The following is a 20,555-nucleotide window of genomic DNA, read 5'->3' as shown; positions in this document are numbered from 1 at the left end:
GTTGATATCCCCATATCTCTGCTGAATATGTTAAAATCGGTTTAACAGTTGCATCAAATAATTTAAATGCGTCTTTATGATTTAAATAACCAAAGTGTTTTTGACATTTAAATATTGCGTTTACAGCTTTATTCGCTTGTAAGGCCAAAGTTTCTTGGGTTTTGGACCAACAAAGTTTCGGTGTAAAAAATGAACCGAGATACTTGTACCAAGAGACAACTTCGATTTCTCTCCCTTTATATGTCCATTTCTCGTTTCGTCTTAAATAACCACCTTTTCGAAAAACCATTATTTTTGATTTTTCTAAGTTTAGTTTCATCCCTGTTTCATCGCAAAAGTCACTGACGGCATTAATTTGATGCTGAAGTTTTAAAACTGTTTCTGCAACCGTTGACACGTCATCTGCGAACATCAATGCAAACACATCCGGTATGTCATTTGTAATAAAAATTCCGGTACCACATTTCGTTTTTAAGAAAGTTGATAAGTCATTGATAAAAAGTGAGAAAATAATTGTCGAACTAACACAGCCTTGTTTTGTACCAATTTCGCACGGGAAAAAGTCTGTGATACCGCCATTTGTTTTAATACAAGATTTCAGCTGGCCGTACATTGATTTAAATACTAACAAAAGTTTACTATTTTCATCAATACCTTTACGTACTAAACTATTCCAAAGCTGAGTATGTATACAGTTATCATATGCTTTCATATAATCAATGAAGAAAACATAGACACGTCCTTTCCTTTTCGATAAATACTTTTGTATTATAGCTTGCAAATTAAATATATGGAAGATCTGATAAACAAAACTTCAAAGTACTAATTATGCTCTGATGTACACACAGATTGTACCTTGCATTTTTGAGTCGGCTAAAGGCTGAAAGCCTTTTGACGAGTCCTTGCTATCCAACGATTCTCTAAATGGACCAAATAACACAGTGAAGGGATGTAGTTCCATTAGATTTCTCAAACTTCAAACAGTTCACTGCATGAATGAAGTTAAGTTGTGTCAATTCCCTTTGCTTTGACTAATATACGATGTAATCTGTCATATTTATGACTTGTAATTGTGCAATACTCGAATGTAACTCATTAAGCATAAATGTGCATTTTAAGAATTGCGCAGGCTTACAAAGCTTGGGTAACATCCAGCGAAAGACAAAAAATAGTTCCACAGGGCTCCAGATAAGATGCGTATTAGCGTAAATTACGTATTGAAATAATGCAAATACGCATGTCTAATAATTTCTAAGCGTATAAAAACGTATATAAAATTACAGAAACGCACACAATGCTTTTTTAAAAACAAAATCTGAATCGTCTGGATGCGTTAGGTAACATAGCCGATCAGCCTTAATTCTCCCACATTGAACATAAACACGCATTGTATGATTTCTATAAACTTTGCGTGGGTTGAATTTTGCAGTCAGTAAACGGATAAATTATCGGAAGAAGAAGCTCTTACTGGTTTGTTTAGTTACTACTGATATTAAAAATGAATTTAATTCTTATTTTTCGAGAAATAAACAAATCGGCGAAACATTAAATTGTATTTTCTTGTAGTTTTTGAAATCGAAAGTAGATCGTCTATGTTTGGCTGCTTTCACGAAACGAAACAACTTTTTTATGAAAATATTTAAATAAGAGGTAATTTAACCGTAAACTTCAATGTCAGATACTGCCAATTGCTGCTAAATGTCTTCATATCATCACAATTTGTAAAATATATTGTTCAAACTGGAGAAAAGTGTAATCGTATACGGATATAATATTTTGGGTAAATATCGAGCTGTGTTATGAAATTTTAAGAAAAAAACTAAAAACAAACTGAAACTGGTAGACTATACTGTCAGTACATCAATCATTAGCCGACTCAGGCCATTCAGGCCTTTGATTGTTTTATGTAAAGATGAGAAGATAGTACATGTATATATTTGTTTCTGCACAAGATTCAGAATCAGTTTTCTATAAACTATGACAAAAGCAGACAGATTTCAATATATGTTATAACAAAATTTAATATTTCAGTAACTCCATTTCAAAAGGATATATTAAATATTTACCAAGTTGCTTTATATTACATCACAGCTTCCCAAAATGTTGAAAGACTCAGCTGTTTTTTCTAAGGACTTGTGAGTATTTTGAATGTTTGATTTCTCTTTTTAACCCTATGATTAAATATTTCATTTCAATTAGTGATGACTCTTTTTTCCAGAAATTTGCACCTACCTTTCAACATGTTTACAAGAGACGGCAAAATAGAGATGTATCTTTTCTTAAAATTTTAACATTTAACATTTTTTTTACACAGAAAGCAAAATATCTTAAATACTTTAAAAAATATTTATATTTCTTTTATTCTAGGTATACTATCTAGGTTGAAATTAGCCATGGGCAATGAATTTGGAGGTGCATGCTGGAGCATCAGAAATTACAGACTTGGAATAGATATTTGCATAATATACAAGTAACATTTACTGAAAAGTGACTAATGCTTATGTTAATAAAGTGCAATATCCATGCTTGTAACATTTACATGGGGGTAATAGTTACAAGTGTTGAAAGAGACTACCAGTGTTACATTTCAATCTAAGTTACAGTGTGGATGCTAATTCTAAATTCGTGATAGTCAAGTGTTTTTAATAACTTATGGATACTAATAATTTATAAAACTGTTTAATTTATCACATTCCTACATCATAATTTTACATGAAATGTTTGTGGTTATGTAATATATATATATATGGTAATAAAGTTTGTTTCTGTGTAAATATCTTAGTTTTTGAAAAATGAAAATGAAACATTCAGTGACCATCTTCTGTCAACAAGTTATTATAAATGCAACAAATCTGATGAAAAGATATGCAGTTACTTTTCACAGGTTAATATTAAAAAGCAGAATACACATTACATTGTGTAGTATTCATAACTTGTATCTGAAGCCATTATAAATTAATTGCTAGATTAAATTTTCTTCACAAGGGGAAGGGATAATTTTTTTTAATTTTTTTTTTATTTCAGACCAGATATTTCATTTTTGTTTAATGAAGAGTTAAATCGAAATAATGACATGTAATAGTTATTTTTGTCAAATAGATTTGATTATAAGGAACAACAACTGAAAGAAAATAATATATTACATTCCTATACAGAAATATTCCATACTACAAATGGTAAGGGGAGGCATGAATATAGTGGAAGTGGATGATAATCTATCAATTAATATAGTATGGCCTTACATATATAAATCAATAAATATTTACTGGCAATACTATTGATTAGGTATGATGCAGCTATATGATAAATATATTTTTTTTAAATGGTGATTTGTTATGAGAAAATAAGCTGATATATACAGTCTAGAGTCTTCTGGTAAGCTGCATAATTATGCTTGGAACTAGCTCCATATGTCCTTTCTTTTGAAGTCATAAACTTTACTTCATATAAAATAGCCAAGTATCACAATTATATGAATGTGTACACAACTGAAAAAGCATTGCATTCATTTTCTTAAGTAATAGTTAGAATTTTGTTATTACTCGTATTTGGCTTTCAATAACTGGAAAGGGAAAGCAATAAAAGGAATTTATGATTATACACAAAATATGGAGAAAACTGAAAGCGGTAACTGATCATTGCAATAATAGCAGAATAGGTTAGCTTATGATTGTCAAAATTCATTGTAGATTAATAGACGATCTCTTTCTTTAAGGTGCCAGTAGGTTAAATGTCAATATCACAGTGACCCTAAGACTGAAATATTTTATTATCGAAAGCTAAATGATACTTAATTTTGCTCATGGTCATCAGGCTTTAAATGTAACAGATGAATAATTTGGGGTCAGTAGATCAAAGATAAAGGTCACAGTAACAATTAGATAAACAGTGATTCAGGTTATATATAAGCTTGAGAACACTTTGACATACTATGTGCAGTAGATGTCCACTATAATAATTTGGCACATAGGTCAAAGTTCAAATTCAGACCATACTGAAAATAAATGTAAGTTACATGCCCAGTCACCACTGACAGGCCATCATGGGAGACATATAATTTTGTCTTTTTTTCTGTTGCCTTTGTTATGATACCACCTCTTAAATTGGCTCTCTTCGAAATTGTGCAGTTTCTACTTACCGTATTTTTCTCCAGTAATAGTACCTTAACCTTTGAAACCTACATTTTCACTTCTGTTGCCATGGCAATGAAATATTTTTATACCTTTTTCGCATGCAAAACAAAGTGAGTGAATTTAAATCCATTTTATCACTGCTAACAGTTTTATCTTTATAATTAAGTTGTGACAACAAATGATGAAAACTTACTTATCCTACGTAAACATTATTAAACAGATTACCAAATGACCTGTTACCTTGGCAACAGAAAGGCTATTTTCTGCTTTCTTTACAGGAGCATTGCGAATTGTCAATTGTAACAATGATCAGCCCATAAATGTCCAAAAATCAAAATATTGAAGCCACACCATGCAAAAAAGTTAAAACATTGCTAAATTTTAGCCATGTTTCCATGGCAACCAACAGTAAAAGTACACCTTTTTTATTCACAAATATACCAGACAAAGAATTCTTCCTCTGTACATGATTTTAAATCATACTTTGAAGCGTTAACAAAGATAAAACAATAAAATATTGTTTTTTAATAAATTTTTAGTTTCAGGATTCCAAAGAGTTATTTCCCTTAGTTAGAACCGTTTCTATGACAATTCTGTTATCGGGTTATACATGTTTGAATATCCTGATGGGTTTACATTAATATTTTAATTAAACATTTGTAACAGTAATCATTTATTAATTTGTTTTTCCAATTTATCTAAGTATGCCCCCAAGATACGCTAATGCTTTCTTTCACAACAGCACATAATACAAACATTAAATTTTCCATAAACAATTGTCCTTGCAAATTTTAATGTTTATTTTTGGAAAATACATGCATTTAGGTAAAAAAAGGCATATACTTTATCATCATTTTGGTGGGGGCCAAAATCGGCCCAAATCCTACGTACCCCTTTAGCGCACCATTAACCGATTTAAACTCCCAGGTGGTTATTTTGCCACCTACACTTTCAAGGCGGTGCTTCACTGTGTTCCTTTATTGTTTTGCTTTGAACGTGCTATCTACAAATTTTACTCTGTGTATTTTTTGTGTGAATTATAATGAATGTATATCATGTTTCAGATCCATACAGGCACCGATAAAGGATTTTGGTATGGTTAGTGATGCGAACGTAGCTGATTGTAGCTGACTGGTTCTCTGTGTTTGTCTATTTCCTGTTCGGCGCATTTTGACGCTTTTTAAATAACTGAATTTTTTTTCCCTGGTAGTTTAGGTATCAAGATCAATTCATAATTGACAAAAGATATATTTGATCTCTATTCTTGAACAGAATGTTCTTAGAAGAGTACTAAGCATATTGCATCAATAACGTCCGGTGAAAACGTGTTGATGCGACACAGTGTAATTGAAAAATGGTATATTTATATGTCTGGAATCATCTGGCAGAACTGTCTGCAAGTGGCGCAGTTGTTAGCAGGTAGGGCTACAACGCCAGCGGTCGGGGTTTGATTCGCGGTCGCGTCTGATATTCCGACTTGTGTTCAGTGCTGGGTGATTTACTTAAATTGGAACTGTTTCCAGCAGTATCGACCTAGACTGAATGCTGGGGAAGTAAATACGACGCCGCATGAAATAAGTTGTTTCATACATTCCAGGTGTGGTGTTTCGTCGGCTACCCACATTAAACATGAAACTTCACTTTACCTTTTGCAACTGAAACGGTGAAGAAATCGGAAATTTTGAAATCCTCAGAAACGTTGTAACATGTATAAACGTTATATAAAACAGGAAAGTATAGTATGTAAAATACATCCGTCAGTGTATCATAAAAATAATTTGAACAGAATCAAAAAATAAAGTAGAGTCTGCTATACCTTTGCTTTGTTGCGCTCTATACTTCAAAGGGATCTTCTTATAGTATTATTTAAACACTGTTTAACTTGATTTAAAATTTAGTCCTAAAGACTTAGTTATGGTCCTCGGTTTCTCATTCAGTACATCTTTTCAACAAGACACGTTAATAGAAATGGTTTGTTTCAGTGTAACATCGTACACAAAGTAATGTCAACTGTGTTTGCGATCGAAAAATTATTCCTGTGATGAATAGACAGATCTTCTTTTGATTTGAGAGTTTTCATCGATATAAATGACGAATCTTTCTCGCGCAACATACACACAACGTCATGACATCACAACGTTAACTGAAATGACTGAAAGTAAAAATAAATTATAACATTTTTGTTGGTAATTACTACATCCGTATCTTGATAAGATTTATTAAATTGGGGAGCCTCAATCTTTTCTCCAGTTTTCAGGAAGCCTTCCAGCTGGCTGGCGGACGGTGTCCACCAACCCGTGCTTGAAATAATGTTTGAAATTAGCATCCGTGTCTTGTCTACTTCTACCCTTTCAGACACTTATATCCGTACTGAAGGAGTTCCATTGGTTTTCCGAAAAACAAAATTCTGACCCACACCTATAAGGCTCTATATAATTACATCTCAGATTATATTAAGGGCATGAAACCAAGAGTACAAACAGAAAGAAATAGAAAAGGTAGGTTTAATGACCGATTATTTTCTTCATATGAAAGTGTAAAATAAAATGTTATCCTCTAAGTTTATTAATGTTAGCTATTTATAGCTGTTTATCCCGAATATTCCACTACAGAAAAAAGAAAAACATATATCTTTTCTATCATTACTTTGGCTAAAACTGACTTGATACACCATGACTAGATGCATATATATTCTTATACTGAACTAAATACGAACACAGTGAACAAGTTAGAGATAATAAAACAACAAGATATTATATCTAGTCTGGTGTAGTGGAGCCAGTTTACTTCAAGCTATCTTGGGGGATAGGCTATAGAATTATAGCCTAATGCCCATAAGGAAGCAAACCGACTCAAAGAAACCAGCTTAGCACTGCCTGATAAGGAATGGTAATGGTGGTGTTGGGAGATGTAAAACGTGTCTTGCATCGTTTCTTTGCGAGGAACTGAATCTGCATAAATTATCGTCGTGCCGCTTCCAATGAAAACGTTCCGTTTAATCACATGACCCGGCTGCTGCTTCTATTTCTTTGTCTATCGCTTAATTACATGCATATTCATTTGGCCGAGTGTAAATATCAATGACGTATTACACTAATGTATAATTATCAAAGAAAACGAGTCATGTGATACGTACTAATTTCGTCGGCCAATCGTATTACTTCATGTGATGACGTAGAGCGCAAACTATTATCAATAACGCAATACTACTTTCAATATATAACATCTGAATGAAGATCCGGCTCGCCGATTACTCGTAATAACACCGATGATACACTAAGATGGTAACAATTTAGTATCGCAAGTATCGTGTGCATTATACGTTATGTACATGCCAAATGATTAGCAATGTTCTATTTGTTTGAAAAAAAAAAAACGTTTATAAATATAAACTTTAATTTGCCTTGTTTGGGTTAGTATCTGTATTGTAATACATACATGTCGCGCATGTGAAGTTTTCACTACAGAGAATCTTCAGCAGTTACGACAAGTATCGGTTACTTTGAAATATCAATATAAGTATAATTGCAGATTAAAATTTAGATGGAAATGTAAGTGATTGTGAACATTCTAAACGAGTGTTAAGACACAGATACAAGAAAATTTGAAAGTGGTATCCTTAACATTACTATACAATTAACTATTCTGAATAAACAGTGGTTCTTCCCAAAGGCAAACATTGATAAAGAAATGGTAAAACAGCTCATTTTTTTCTCTCTATAAAGTATATGTACTTAGCATGCTTATTTCTAACGAAGATATTGTGATAAACTTTAACCTGTCCAAGAAAGCGAAATGTTTGCCAAGCAAATGGACAAATGTGGTTCACAGAGATGTCTCTTTGGAAAAGTGTGTACTGTATCGTGGACAAAGGTCTGGCTGTTTCACTCTAAACTATAAGCGGCAATTTCTACTGTGTGAACTTTTTTCATCCTTAGTGGTGAAAGAGGTGGAGCCTTTTGACCAGACACGACACTGTGTCGCGTTAAATAAAGAAGATATGACCATTAAAACTGTAAATACCAAGCATTAGTACAGAAAGTTTAGCAAAATCTGATCTTGTTAAACTACTTTTGTGAGAACTATGATAAGATTTTATGTCTACTTGTTGATTTAAAGGGTGCTTTAGTTATAGTATCTCTTTGTGTTAATTATCCACACAACGACATTGTTCTTTTCCACTTAGCTCATTCATGTTAACAAGCTGCTATATACAGTACTTTGTAAAAACTATAAAGATTGTCTGACTTTGTAACTAGAATCCACGGTTTAAAGGTAATACCAAAATAGGAAAAGTGGAATGTTCCAGCCAAATTTGTACTATGACAATTTTATGAAGGTACAGAATAGAATGTTTTATTGTTGCTTGCGAACATATAGTAAATGTAACTCTGACAGAGTTAATTAGTTAAGTACTGAAATTAGATTTTACAATGTAGAACTAAATTATATACTGCAAATGTACTGTTTGATACGAAGGTACAGAGGATATATAATAGTGTTATTTCATCCTTTCATATTAGAGCAAGTAATAATATGAGCCGTGCCATGGAAAGTTAACATAGTGGCTTTGCGACCAGCATGGATCCAGACCAGCCTGCGCATCCGCGCAGTCTGGTCAGGATCCATGGTGTTCGCTAACGGTTTCTCTAATTGCTATAGGCTTTGAAAGCGAACAGCATGGATCCTGCGCAGTCTGGTCTGGATCCATGCTGGTCGCAAAGCCATGATGTTGATTTTCTCATGGCGTGGCTCATATATAGCAGCTGTAAACAAACCTGACATCAAAGTTAATGTGTGGATATAAATACGTTACTACGCCAAAAGGCGGACATTAGCCTTTGATGTATATTTTGTCATATCACTGTATGTTAATTATATGCGCCTCTGAATACATGTTTAATGTAGTTTGCAGTCTCATGAGTCAAATATTTAGCGGTCATATTATATGAGAGTTGTTTTAAATATATATATGTATGTTCAATTGTGAATACACGCCCTCGTCTAGATGTCATTTATCCTGAAGATTTGAAATAGTTAACTTAAGATAGTATAATAATTATTTAAAGGACAAAAATTCAATAGGAGAGAGTCAAGAATTCAATTTTTTCAAAACGCAAATATCGGCAGCAGTGTTTACAAAGTTTTGTAAATAAAGAACAACCGGACTTGGAACGGTCAGCGACAAAAAATCCATTGAGAAATATTAACGTAATTGTGTACAAACCATTGCTCGTTCCAGTCAAACAGCAATACAAGTCAAAGTTACCCAGACGAATCCCTACATTGTTTACACTTGACTGGAGGAATTTTCTGGGAACGGAAAAGTATGAAATTAATTCTAGAATTCTAAAGAAACGTCTTATTTGTGTACGATTTATCCAGAATAATTGTGAAAAAATACCCCAAGCATTGACATTTTAAAAGCTGGTCAGGTAGAACACTGATGAACGCTTTTTAATGTTTTGTGTCTCTTTTCTTCTCATGATGTATGCAACAAAGAACAATACAACTGCCACTAAATTTACTCCTGCTGCGGCGTAGAATATTGCAGTATAAGAACCGGTTACATCTCTGATATATCCTATAAAATATATGAAAATGAAACAAGATAAACATTGTGCCAGTGAGCAATGATTGGTATTAAAACCTCGAGTTGTACGCCTTAAGATTTATATCATTGTTTTCGAAATGTATAAAGAATATATACATTTATTGATAAGTTCTCTAGGTATGTAGAAAAGTTCTCTTTAAATTAAATCTCAAACAGCAAAAACTGCTGTAAATAGAAAAAAGTTTTCCTTTCCTTACTTTTTATATAATACTATTGCTGGCGTTTGGTATTTGTTGTCAGTTTTACTTCTAAAATAAAGATACATTTTTCAGTATCTAAATTGTTTGGATGCATGTTTCGTTAAACGTACAGAATATACATAACTTACCATTCACTGGCCCCGAGACCACTTGTCCAATACCAATAAGTGTGAAACATATTCCCAAGGCAGTTGGTAGTGTGTCTGAGCCTACAAGTTTTAGGGTTACAACAGTTATCATAGATGAAACAATTCCCATCGGTATACCAACAGCACAAGTTAACACAATTAGAAACCAGCGCGATTCGACAAGAACGAAGACAAATATTAGAACGGCAGTAAAAACGGCATTAATTAAAGGCAATATTAATGGCGAAACGCGTTTAGACTGCAAAAGTATTCCAGGAAGTAAACGTCCAATAATACTTGTCACATTGACCAAAAACAACCCCAATGACACATCATCGCTGGATAGCCCATTGTCTTGATATATATCAGCCACGAAAATAACAATCAAAAGTACAGACGGAAACACAATGGTCAATCCAATTACAAAAGTCATAAAAACTTTATTGCTTAGAGTCTGTTTGATATTTTTGCTCGCTTTACTTTTATTAGAATCGGCTAGATTTTCCCTAGCAGCCTGGACAATGACAGTTTTCGTTTTCATCTCATCATGTACTACTGGATATTGGCTAACATATACGGAATCGGAAGTTTCTGCAGATGCTGTCTCTTTTAACTTTTCTATCAAAATAATGTCACCACTGCCTTCCGTTTTCTCTTTAAAGCGCGTTTGAAATTCGTCGATTTGGTTTGTAAATTCTGTACCGTTCTGACGCTTGATGGTATTGTTGTGCCGTTTCCATAAAATGCAGGCAGGTACCGTGTTCATACAAATCGCACCAATTAGAAGTAATGCACCCCTGAATCCATAAACGTCGCTGTAAAAACATCAGACACATATCATATTGCCGCTAAAAGTATATTCAGTAGTCCTTGCATTTGCAAGCCTTATTATCATCAGGTTATTAAATACTTTGTCAAGCAAGAATCATGTGGAGTATTTAAGTCGTTGTATTTTTGTCTACTGTGAAATTTAACGAGAGGTGATTGAATTAGATATAGTTTGATATTTCACTACTAATTTTGATATTTTTAATGTACATATCTTCTCACTTTTCTTATTAAAATGTCTAATCTTATTAATTAAACGCATTATAAAACAATCGAAATTATGATTTATATATATGTGTCAACAACCTAGGCAACGAGAAAACAAAACTTTGTTCATTATTACATCATTTCTTACTATTAAAGTTGTTTGTTATAACTCACAGATATTTTCAGATCCTAGATTCCTGTAAGAAATCCTTACCATTAACCTTTGTGTTTCTGTTTGTAAACATTTAAGTTTTTAAGTGTCAAGAAATAAGAAATATACTTTAATAAAACTAATTTTACCTTACCTAAGATACCTTATGAAATATGGATAAATCATGCCTCCTACTCCAGGTCCTGTAGCGTGTATAGACAAATAAAATGACTGCTTTTTGCCTGAGAAGTACTGGCTTATAGCTGTTACTGATGAAATATATACACAGAAGACTCCAAGTCCTTTAACACACAATTGAATGGTTATTGAAAATATTAGCTTTCAATAGAGTGGCTCGTTCTGCCTTGTTGTGCTGTCGCAAGGAAGACAAGAAGACAACATAATAAATCATTACTGCTATGTTGGCCCTTGCAAAAGCTTAAGGACAAAACAAAAGTACTGCGACGACATGAAAATTTTTCTGTCGTGTTGGCGCCCAATATTTTAGTGTCATAGAGCAGGCGGACCACCACACGAGAACACTTGCACAGGTCAAGTATTATTTTGTCATGTTGCCGTAGTGTGTCAGCGAGGGCGCAAGGCGACAACAGGACAAATTACTTTATCATTGTTTCACCATCCGTCAGCATGGCATTAAAATGATTATCGTGCAGTCGTGTCGTCGTTTGGACGGGCGCCAAAATGACAGCGCGACAGGGCATAATCGAACTACCATACATTGAATGAATCAAGTTTTTGGATATAGATAGATTTACACTTGGACAGAAGTAAAATATCGCGCATATGTACTCTATGTAGGTCAAAAAGACCGCACAATATAAACTATGTTAAAGTTTAATCATATTTCAATATATTCAATCAATATGAGTCTGTATCTTAATTAATTACCACTTCAACTAATAATAAGCCTCTCCCCTTCCAGGACCATATCTAGCCTCGTCTGAGAAACCCTTTCTCAAAAGGCAGTAACCTGTTATTCTCTGTGTCTTACATGTCATAGATTTGCCTTTATAATTCACATGCATGAAACTTACCACTGACCTATAACTCACATGTATGAAACTTACCACTTACAACGCCTATTGATATAATGAGATACGTCAAGGAAGATGCAAAGAAGCACGCCATCAAGCCTACGCTAACGATAAATGAACCTAACATTCCTACCACCGTCAAGCCAAACTTGGTGATTAACGCTCCAGTGAAGATACCTATGAATAAGAATTTAAATTCTAGCCATGAAAGAGTATTTGTTATCATACGAGGGGTGTTCCAAAAATAATGTCATTTGTGTTTTATTTCGCGTAAACCTAGCCATGTGTACATAAATCTACCTCGTGTCGATAGAATGATCACTGAATCGCAACATAGGTAAATATCTTGCTCACACGTTCACTGACCTTGGTACAGCGCACATTGCTGTATAGCGTATTCATTACACTTCACACAAAATGACTGGGAAAAGAGCTGAAAATGTGCTTGAAATAAGGAAGGTCGCTACTCGGCATGAAGCCTGTAGATATTAACCGCGTGGTGTGCGGCATTTATGGGGAGGGTTTAATGTCTCACAGGACTATTTGTAGGTGGGTAGTTAAGGACCGATCAGCAGCAATTCAAAGATGCTGTTTGCACAATTACGTCGAAAAGAAACATCGAAAAAAATCCGCAAAATGTAAGAGGTTTTTGACAATATAGTTACAGGTGATGAGACCTGTGTTTATTATTTTGAACCAAAAGTGTTCTAACCGAATTTGGGCCACAAAAAATGCGAGACGTCAAAGTATTGGCAAATGAATACGAACGGTGAAGAAGGTTTTGAATGTATTGTTTTTAACTCATAAGGGTCCAGGTGCCAAAAGACAGTATGGCCACAGGAAAATTCTAGAAAAACGTTGTTCTAAGAAAATCGAATAACTACTACAAAAGTCGCCGCCCCAGAACAGGACTTAGGTACCTCCGACTTTTGCATGATAATGCATCCGCTCACAAGGCACGCATTGTGACCGAGTTTTATGAGTCAGAGAAGGTTACCGTCCTTCCACACCTTCCGTTTTCGCCGGCCCCAGCCACCTGTGACTATTTTCTGTTTCCCAAACTTAAATATCATCTTTCTGGAAATAGATACAAATCGAGAAATGCCATTGTATCTGCTGTCTATCAGTATCTGATAGGTGTTCCCTTAGAAGAGTATGAGCAATGCTTCCAAAAGTAGACTGACCGGCTCAAAAGGTGTATTCAGGGAGACGGAGAGTATTTTGAAGGGCAGAGCAAGTTAAAATGATCAGAACATTTGCAGTACAGGAGAACCGATGCAAGTGACATTACTTTTGGAGCACCCCTCGTATTTCCTAAAAAAATCCATTTAAATTGCATTCTTTGGCTAAAAGTCTTTATAGATGAGATTTTTACAATTCGTTAACATAAATACTGAAAAAAATGATTATGTAAATTAATGGTTATACGATACGATAAATGCATCATGTAGTATTATCCCATTCCAATTTAGTATTGATTAAAATGTATGAATAAGACATTATAGTCTGCTAAAACTCAATAATATACTGTCTTTAATCAAGTATGTTAGCGCTTTTCGTGGATAGAGCAGACATGTCAATTTTAACGAAAGAGTGTCTATATGTTGTTCCTCAATCTTACTTAAATATCTTCATCTCATCAGAAATACATCAGAAATACACCGCCTGATTTTCAATGTGGGCGCTTATCCCATTTTAGGGCCCTAGATTTAAAATAGAAAACAGCCCTTAAAAAGACTTATTCTAGTGATCCAGTTGATGGATCTTCATCGTCTGTAGCATAATTTTAAGGCCCCCTCTCAAATGTATTGAAATGGGGGCACTTGACCCCTTTTAAGGTTTGTAACATAATGATAAGGTTTTATCCCAAGTTTGTTCAAATGGGTCGCTTTAGCCCTTTAATGAACCGCTTTATGGATCTTCACCAATCTTAGTCTGTAGCATCATTATGAGGCCATCCCTCAAATGTATTAATATGGGAGCGCTCGGCCTCTTTTAAGTTCTGTAGGATCATTAGCATCACTATAAGGTCCTCTCCAAAGTCTGTTCAAATGGGGGCACAGTGGCCCTTTTATGGGCCACTAGAGAAAAAACAAAAACCTTTAAACGACTACTATTCACGAACAGCCTAATGTATCTTTATCCACTTGGTCTGTAGCATTATTATAAGGTCCTCTCCCAATTTACTTCAAATAGGTCAGTCTTATCAACAAATTGTTCAAAAGGGGCCACCAAAGATGAAATTCAAAATTAATCTTTACACGACATCTTTTCATAAACCTAGTCATGGATCTTCATCAAACCGGGCCTGAAACTTCATTATAAGGTCTTTTCTCAAGTTTGTTTTGCATGGATGCGCTTGGCCCCTAGTAGGTGCCGCAAGAGCTTAAAGTAGAAAAAACCTTTAAACAACTGCTCTCATGAACCGCATAATGAATCTTCAACAGACTTGTTCTGGTGTATCAGTATAAGGACCCCTCTTTACTTTGTTAAAATGGGGGGCACTTTGTTTCTTTTAAGGGTCGCTGGGCATAAAAATAGAAATACATTTAAACGACTTCATCTGGAGAACCGCTTGATATATCTTCATCAAATTTGTTCTGTAGCATTATTTCAATATCTTGTAAAACTTTATTCAAATGTGGGCGCAGAGGATCCCCTTTTATGGGCCACAATGGCTAAAAATAGAAACACCTTTAAACGACTTGTGAGAATGAATCGCTTCATGGATTTTCATCAAATTTGGTATGTAGCATTATTATAAGGTCTTCTTCCAATATTCTCCAAAAGGTATCAGTTGGTCCCTATAGCTAAAAACAGTTTTTTCTCCTGAACCGTTTAAGGGATCATTATAAAAATTGGTTCGTAGCGTCATTTTAAGTCCGTCTCTCAAGTGTATTAGATACGGAGGCGCCTGGCCCCTTTCAGGGACCACTGAATCTAAAGAAACTTCTCATTAACTGCATTACGGATCTTTATCAAATTAGGTCTGTAGAATGATTATAAGGTCCTTTTCAAAATGTCTCCAAATGATCATGCCTGAGCCAGCCCTTTAAATAAACTGCTTGATGGATCTGCATGTAGCATCATTGTAAGATCCTTCCCTTAATTTGTTAAAATCTCTTCTAGGGGCCACATGCCATATGCTTAACACAGTTCTTATCATTCAGTCCGTCATACATATTTTCAAGTTCAACCTGTAAAGGTCAGGTGATCAACTTAAAGCCACGATCACCCTCTTATCTGATTTACTTACCCAGACAAAGAAAAACACCTATCGCTGAGGATTGTATTACTGCCGTTTCTGCGCGTGAACTATTAAATGTTGTCATAACATCAGTGAAGAAAGTTCCAATAGCATTCAGTAATCCGACATGAAGAACCATCGTTAAACATGAGGATATCAACACAAATATACTGTGCCATTTCCTGTTAAGAAATATTTTGTTTTTAGCAAGACAAACGAAGTACATAAAAACGTAGCTCGCGCAGTCATGTATTGCTATAGCATTTATTTCATGTAATCCACGAACAAATTACTTATATTTTAAGTCTTTGGAAAATGACACTTTTAGACTATTTTCGATGTCGTTAAGCTCACCATATCTTTCGTCCATCAGACCTTCATAATAACAGTTTCATGGCAATGTTTCATTGTTGTGATGCATTATGGTTACTATATTATTCTTTACAACAACATGCCAATGTATGACAAAATTATGATGCAATGTCATGCTTATTCTAGAATATTTACATCATTCTCCCTAGTCGTGTCATAGAAACTTATGACGTTCTTAACCGCAAAGAGAAACACGCCAAAGTTTCGCTGCCTAGTGATAACGTGTTGCAGTATTGATGGTGCAGTCAGGGAGAACGGTCCTTAGATGACGTCACAATTGTTCTCTAGAATGAAATTCTAATGTTGAATATGTGCAGTTTATAATAAAATATAAATAATAGAACATTTTTCGGAGTTCATGTGAAATGACCTACAGAATACGACCGGCAAATTATTCACGAATAGCGCTATTCGATTCACGGACTTACTAGTTATAGTCTGTAAACACTGAAAAAAACTATTCGTTTCTTACTATTTTCAGAATAGGAAGTATCATTAAAAAAACAATGTATATACTTTCAAGATTTTTCTTAATGTAAAAAAAAAAAAAGCAGAATTACCTTGTTCTTCTCATTTGTTTCGGAGCGTTTGTCCTCACCCTCCTGTCACAGCACATTTAAAACTATTTCTCATATAATTACATATACTATTTTATTGTTAAATATCACTTTAAAACCTTACATCATGTACTTGAATAAATTGTCCCATCATCACAAAACTTTATCTGAGGTGTGTACCTGCATATATTTCAATTTGTACGGATGAAAACGAAATTTGTTTTCACATTTTCACTTCGTAACTACAAAATACAACGATCTAAGATAGCCTTTATAACAAAAGCACCGAAGTTCGGTTCACACACATTTTTATTTTATCTTCTTTATAATACTTTCATAATATTTCATTTAACTTCAACGTTTTCTCTTCCTGTTATTTATTCTCAATGAACAGAAATAAATCATTCAGGTAAGGCATACCCGCCGTTACATGACTGAAATACTGTTGAAAAACGGCGTTAAACCCAAAACAAAAATAAAAAAAAAATAAAAAATAAAATCAGGTAAGGCATATGGAGATTATTTATTATTTTATTTCTTTTATTGTGGTTATATCACATAGGGAACACTAGGTCATACGGGTACTTTCCAGAGTTTATGGTGGTTGAAGACTGCATGTGCCCTCCAACCATAGTCAGAGACCACCAAGTCAAAAAAGTCCAGGGAATTTACCCAAGAAGTGATTATTTGTTTTCAGAATTGAGATTGTTCACTGCATTGTCAGTATTTAACATGTAATTATATACATATGTTTTGATTTATGGAAGGCCCTACACGCCACATTGTTATAATGTAAGTCTAGGAGGTGGCTTGTGATGGCTGAAGAGTTTTATGGGATTTGTCTTGGAACTGGACATATTTGCTTTAACCTTGAAGCCAAGATGATGCAAACGGCAGTTTCTTCTCTTTTTATTATAATGTATTTTGTGAATACTTTTTTTTACTAAATTTTGATATAAAAAGCTGTTCGACCAAAGTTATATTTTTTAACCTTCTTTCCTGTCATAATAAGAAAAATTGTTCATAACATGTGCTGTACATGTTTATGGATTATATGACTGATACATAAACTAAATGAGATACCAGTGGTGTAGCCAGCCATAGATGATTGATAGGGAGAAGTTACGGGCAGAGGATAGGATTGCACTGTATGGTAACTACAACGGTAGCCATGTGCTTGGGTCTGTCCAATATGTCTGTTGAAAACAAAAACCAAAGGAACATGTATGTTTTGGAAGATATTTCATTCATCTTTTTGAAATTTTGTTGCCATATTCAATTACCTTGGTAACGCCCAAAGAAGTAATTGTCACACCGGTACTGCTAACTGTGAATGGTATTTAGTTTTAATATGTCTTCTTAACTTATTGAAGTGGTTCAGCTTCGTGTCATATGTAATAATCTCTAGTATAAGTATATATAAACTACGATATGTACAAACATTTGTGTATTAAAAAGGACACAAAACGTTGAGAGTAGAAGAAACATGAATGTTACGGTTTGGATAACAAGTGTACACCGGTTTGGATAACTTAGTATCGTTTGATGTTTGCGGTTTGGACTTACCTTTTAAACTGCTAATGTTCGTTTTAAACTTACGTTTCCATCGGTTAGCTGTATATCTTCCGACAAAGCATGGCCAACAATCACTTCTTATTAGTTTTCATTAGTGTATATGCTTATAAAACTGAGATGCTTACCTTCATATGACTTGTTTACCTAGCCAAATATTAAGCACGTTGGTACTAAGAAATCAAGTCGAAGATTGAATTTCTTGTATCGATTTTTGAAAACGGCGCGTCTAACAATTTGTGTATTACGTCACTAATATTGTATATGTGTAACATATAATGCAATGTAATGCGTGGCCGAAATGAGCCGATGGCCGACCCGATATGAAATCATTCAAAGTCTTGGACGTTCCCAGAACATATTTTGGTATTTAACACTCTAAATCCTGCATTCTGGTGAGCTTTGAAAGAACGAAATCTCTGTTACAAAAATATGTTTCTAACGTATTTGTGTTATTTTTACTAAATGACAAGGTTTTATTCTATGTTTTTCGGTGAAATACTGACATTTATAGGTGAAATAAAACTGATATTTTCACTGCTACAATCAGTGAAATTATCATTTTCTTATTTCACTGGTACGTAATTTGTTTAAAATACATAGAATAAAAAGAATATATGTTTGTTTCAGTGTAAGATCGAAATAATTTTCACTCGTTAAAAACAGAATTTACATTTTCACTCGTGGCAGCGCATCTCGTGAAAATATTGCATATGAATATTGAAACAAACAGTGAGCGTTAAAATGGTCAAATTTCGGAACATCAGTTTCTTACCAACTTTATACATACCATTGATAATATATAATACGGTGGTTTCTAGTTTAGCAGTGAGCAAATTGAAAGTATTGATCAAGCTCAAGACACGTGACATAATATCCTACCCAGTCACATTATACTGACTCTGGACTGAAACAGTTCTAGAACGATCCTTACTAATCAACTTCACGTCTTCGAATAACGCAGCCATTGGTTAATCCGACGAAGCAGCCCTTAAAGCGGGATTATTATTATTTCTCTCATGTTCTTGTTACTTTTGGAATTTTAAGATATGCTATTCATGGCATAACTAACTTCATTTCAAAGAAAAATTCCAAACAGGAAACACTGTTTACATACATATTGGCTCTAGAGAGACTCAGTTCAAACGGATTCTCATAAAATAAACCTGATCTGGTAGTATTTTTATGTAACTAAGACTTAGATTTTTTAAAATGTTTTGTCAAATAGACATTTACTTTTGCAATGTTTTGTAAAGCTTATGTTATGATTAGTGTGGAAGTCGTACGCCAAACCAGTCTGCATCATCTTGGAAGAAAGCTTGTAAGGTAGAACAGAAATTCTAACTCGAACCAGTCACAGCTCCATCGTAAACTTGAAATCGTTAACCTGTGCCAGGTAATAATCCGTCAGGTCTGGATAAAAAATAAAAGGTAAGGGTTAGATTTCCTGGAAGCACAGAGCACCCCAAACACAGTCATAGAGCCATGCATCGCAAAGTAGGCCCATTAAAAAAGAAGCTGTAACGGAAAAATATGGTAGACGGATGGCTTCAAAAATACATCAACAAGACGTCGATGTTAGATGTACATCTACCACAGGAAAACGTTGTTCCGAAGGAAATGTGCTAACATACCATTGAAATCGCTTACTGCCAATACAAGCAATCATCCTGCAGTTCTATGCGAGTCGAAGCTTCTGACCACATATCTCAATTGATTTGTCAATTTTTTCCCGGTTTCGTTATAATCTCCCTCTTTCTGTGAGATCTAATTATGGACAAGTTAAAACTTCTAGATAAACATGATCATAAAATGCGTTTAAGAAATCTGATGTTAGCTTTTTGTTTAAAACCTAGCATCATTTTCATACAAATCTACTGTAGTTTGTCAAAAGGTCTAATGTTAAACAAATTAAATGGAAATTGCAAGATTTTACCTGTGGCATATCATATTGCGAAACACAAACGTAAACGCTAAAGCACTTGCTCGACGTAGAAAAATGAGGCATAGAGAGGAACAAAAAAAAAAAAAATAATTCATGCCCCAAGTGTATAATATCTGACAAGGGATTCACGCTTCTAAAGATTTTGTTCGTGCAAAAAGGTGAAAACAATAATAACAACTTAGATTTTTGGTCATGAGCTTACAAAGGGGAATTTCTGTACGTAGATCTAATGAGTTAAGGTTCTAACAAGTCTGCATATTATTTGGCCCTAAACATTTTGCTCGAAGATATTTTTTCGCAGAAATTGTAAATACAGGAAAGAAGCCTATTTAGATGAAATTGTAAATACTTGGTAAATACTTTTGTTACATGTAGTAACTAGAAACAGACTTTAAGTTGTCTGAATAGCTTCTAGAAAAGTATGGATACGTTTGACTGGTCACTTCCCCCAATCTTCCCTTTGTCCCTCATCTTAGAATTCGGGGAGTATAGTTCTTCAAGTGAGGAAGCTATTTAGCTGGCTTAAGGAAGGTCGATGGTTTTACC

At 34.2% G+C, this 20,555-nt stretch overlaps 1 protein-coding gene and 1 long non-coding RNA gene across 3 annotated transcripts; one reads left to right on the top strand and one right to left on the bottom strand.

Moving 5' to 3' along the window:
• The first annotated feature begins 865 nt into the window (after positions 1–865).
• Positions 866–2,774, top strand: LOC128550169 (uncharacterized). Its single transcript, XR_008368155.1, has 2 exons — positions 866–2,135; positions 2,368–2,774. It is a non-coding gene; the product is annotated as an uncharacterized LOC128550169 (long non-coding RNA).
• A 6,118-nt stretch (positions 2,775–8,892) lies between these two features.
• LOC123537143 (monocarboxylate transporter 13-like) lies at positions 8,893–16,635 on the bottom strand. 2 transcript variants are annotated; one of them, XM_045320722.2, is made up of 7 exons: positions 16,496–16,635; positions 16,071–16,219; positions 15,573–15,745; positions 12,350–12,493; positions 11,416–11,563; positions 10,076–10,890; positions 8,895–9,717 (listed from the first exon to the last, which is right to left on the bottom strand). In XM_045320722.2, exons 2-7 carry the CDS (start codon positions 16,091–16,093, stop codon positions 9,554–9,556), a joined length of 1,467 nt encoding a protein of 488 aa, XP_045176657.2. In that variant the 5' UTR covers positions 16,094–16,219; positions 16,496–16,635; the 3' UTR covers positions 8,895–9,553. The 2 variants fall into 2 exon arrangements, with proteins under 2 accessions (XP_045176656.2, XP_045176657.2); XM_045320721.2 differs by lacking the exon at positions 16,071–16,219 and having other exon boundaries at positions 8,893–9,717; positions 16,496–16,609.
• Between the last annotated feature and the right edge of the window lie 3,920 nt (positions 16,636–20,555).

The sequence above is a fragment of the Mercenaria mercenaria genome, chromosome 17, assembly GCF_021730395.1.
Source record: "Mercenaria mercenaria strain notata chromosome 17, MADL_Memer_1, whole genome shotgun sequence".
In the NCBI taxonomy this organism is placed as follows: domain Eukaryota; kingdom Metazoa; phylum Mollusca; class Bivalvia; order Venerida; family Veneridae; genus Mercenaria; species Mercenaria mercenaria.
This window is presented reverse-complemented; position numbering and strand designations above follow the sequence as displayed.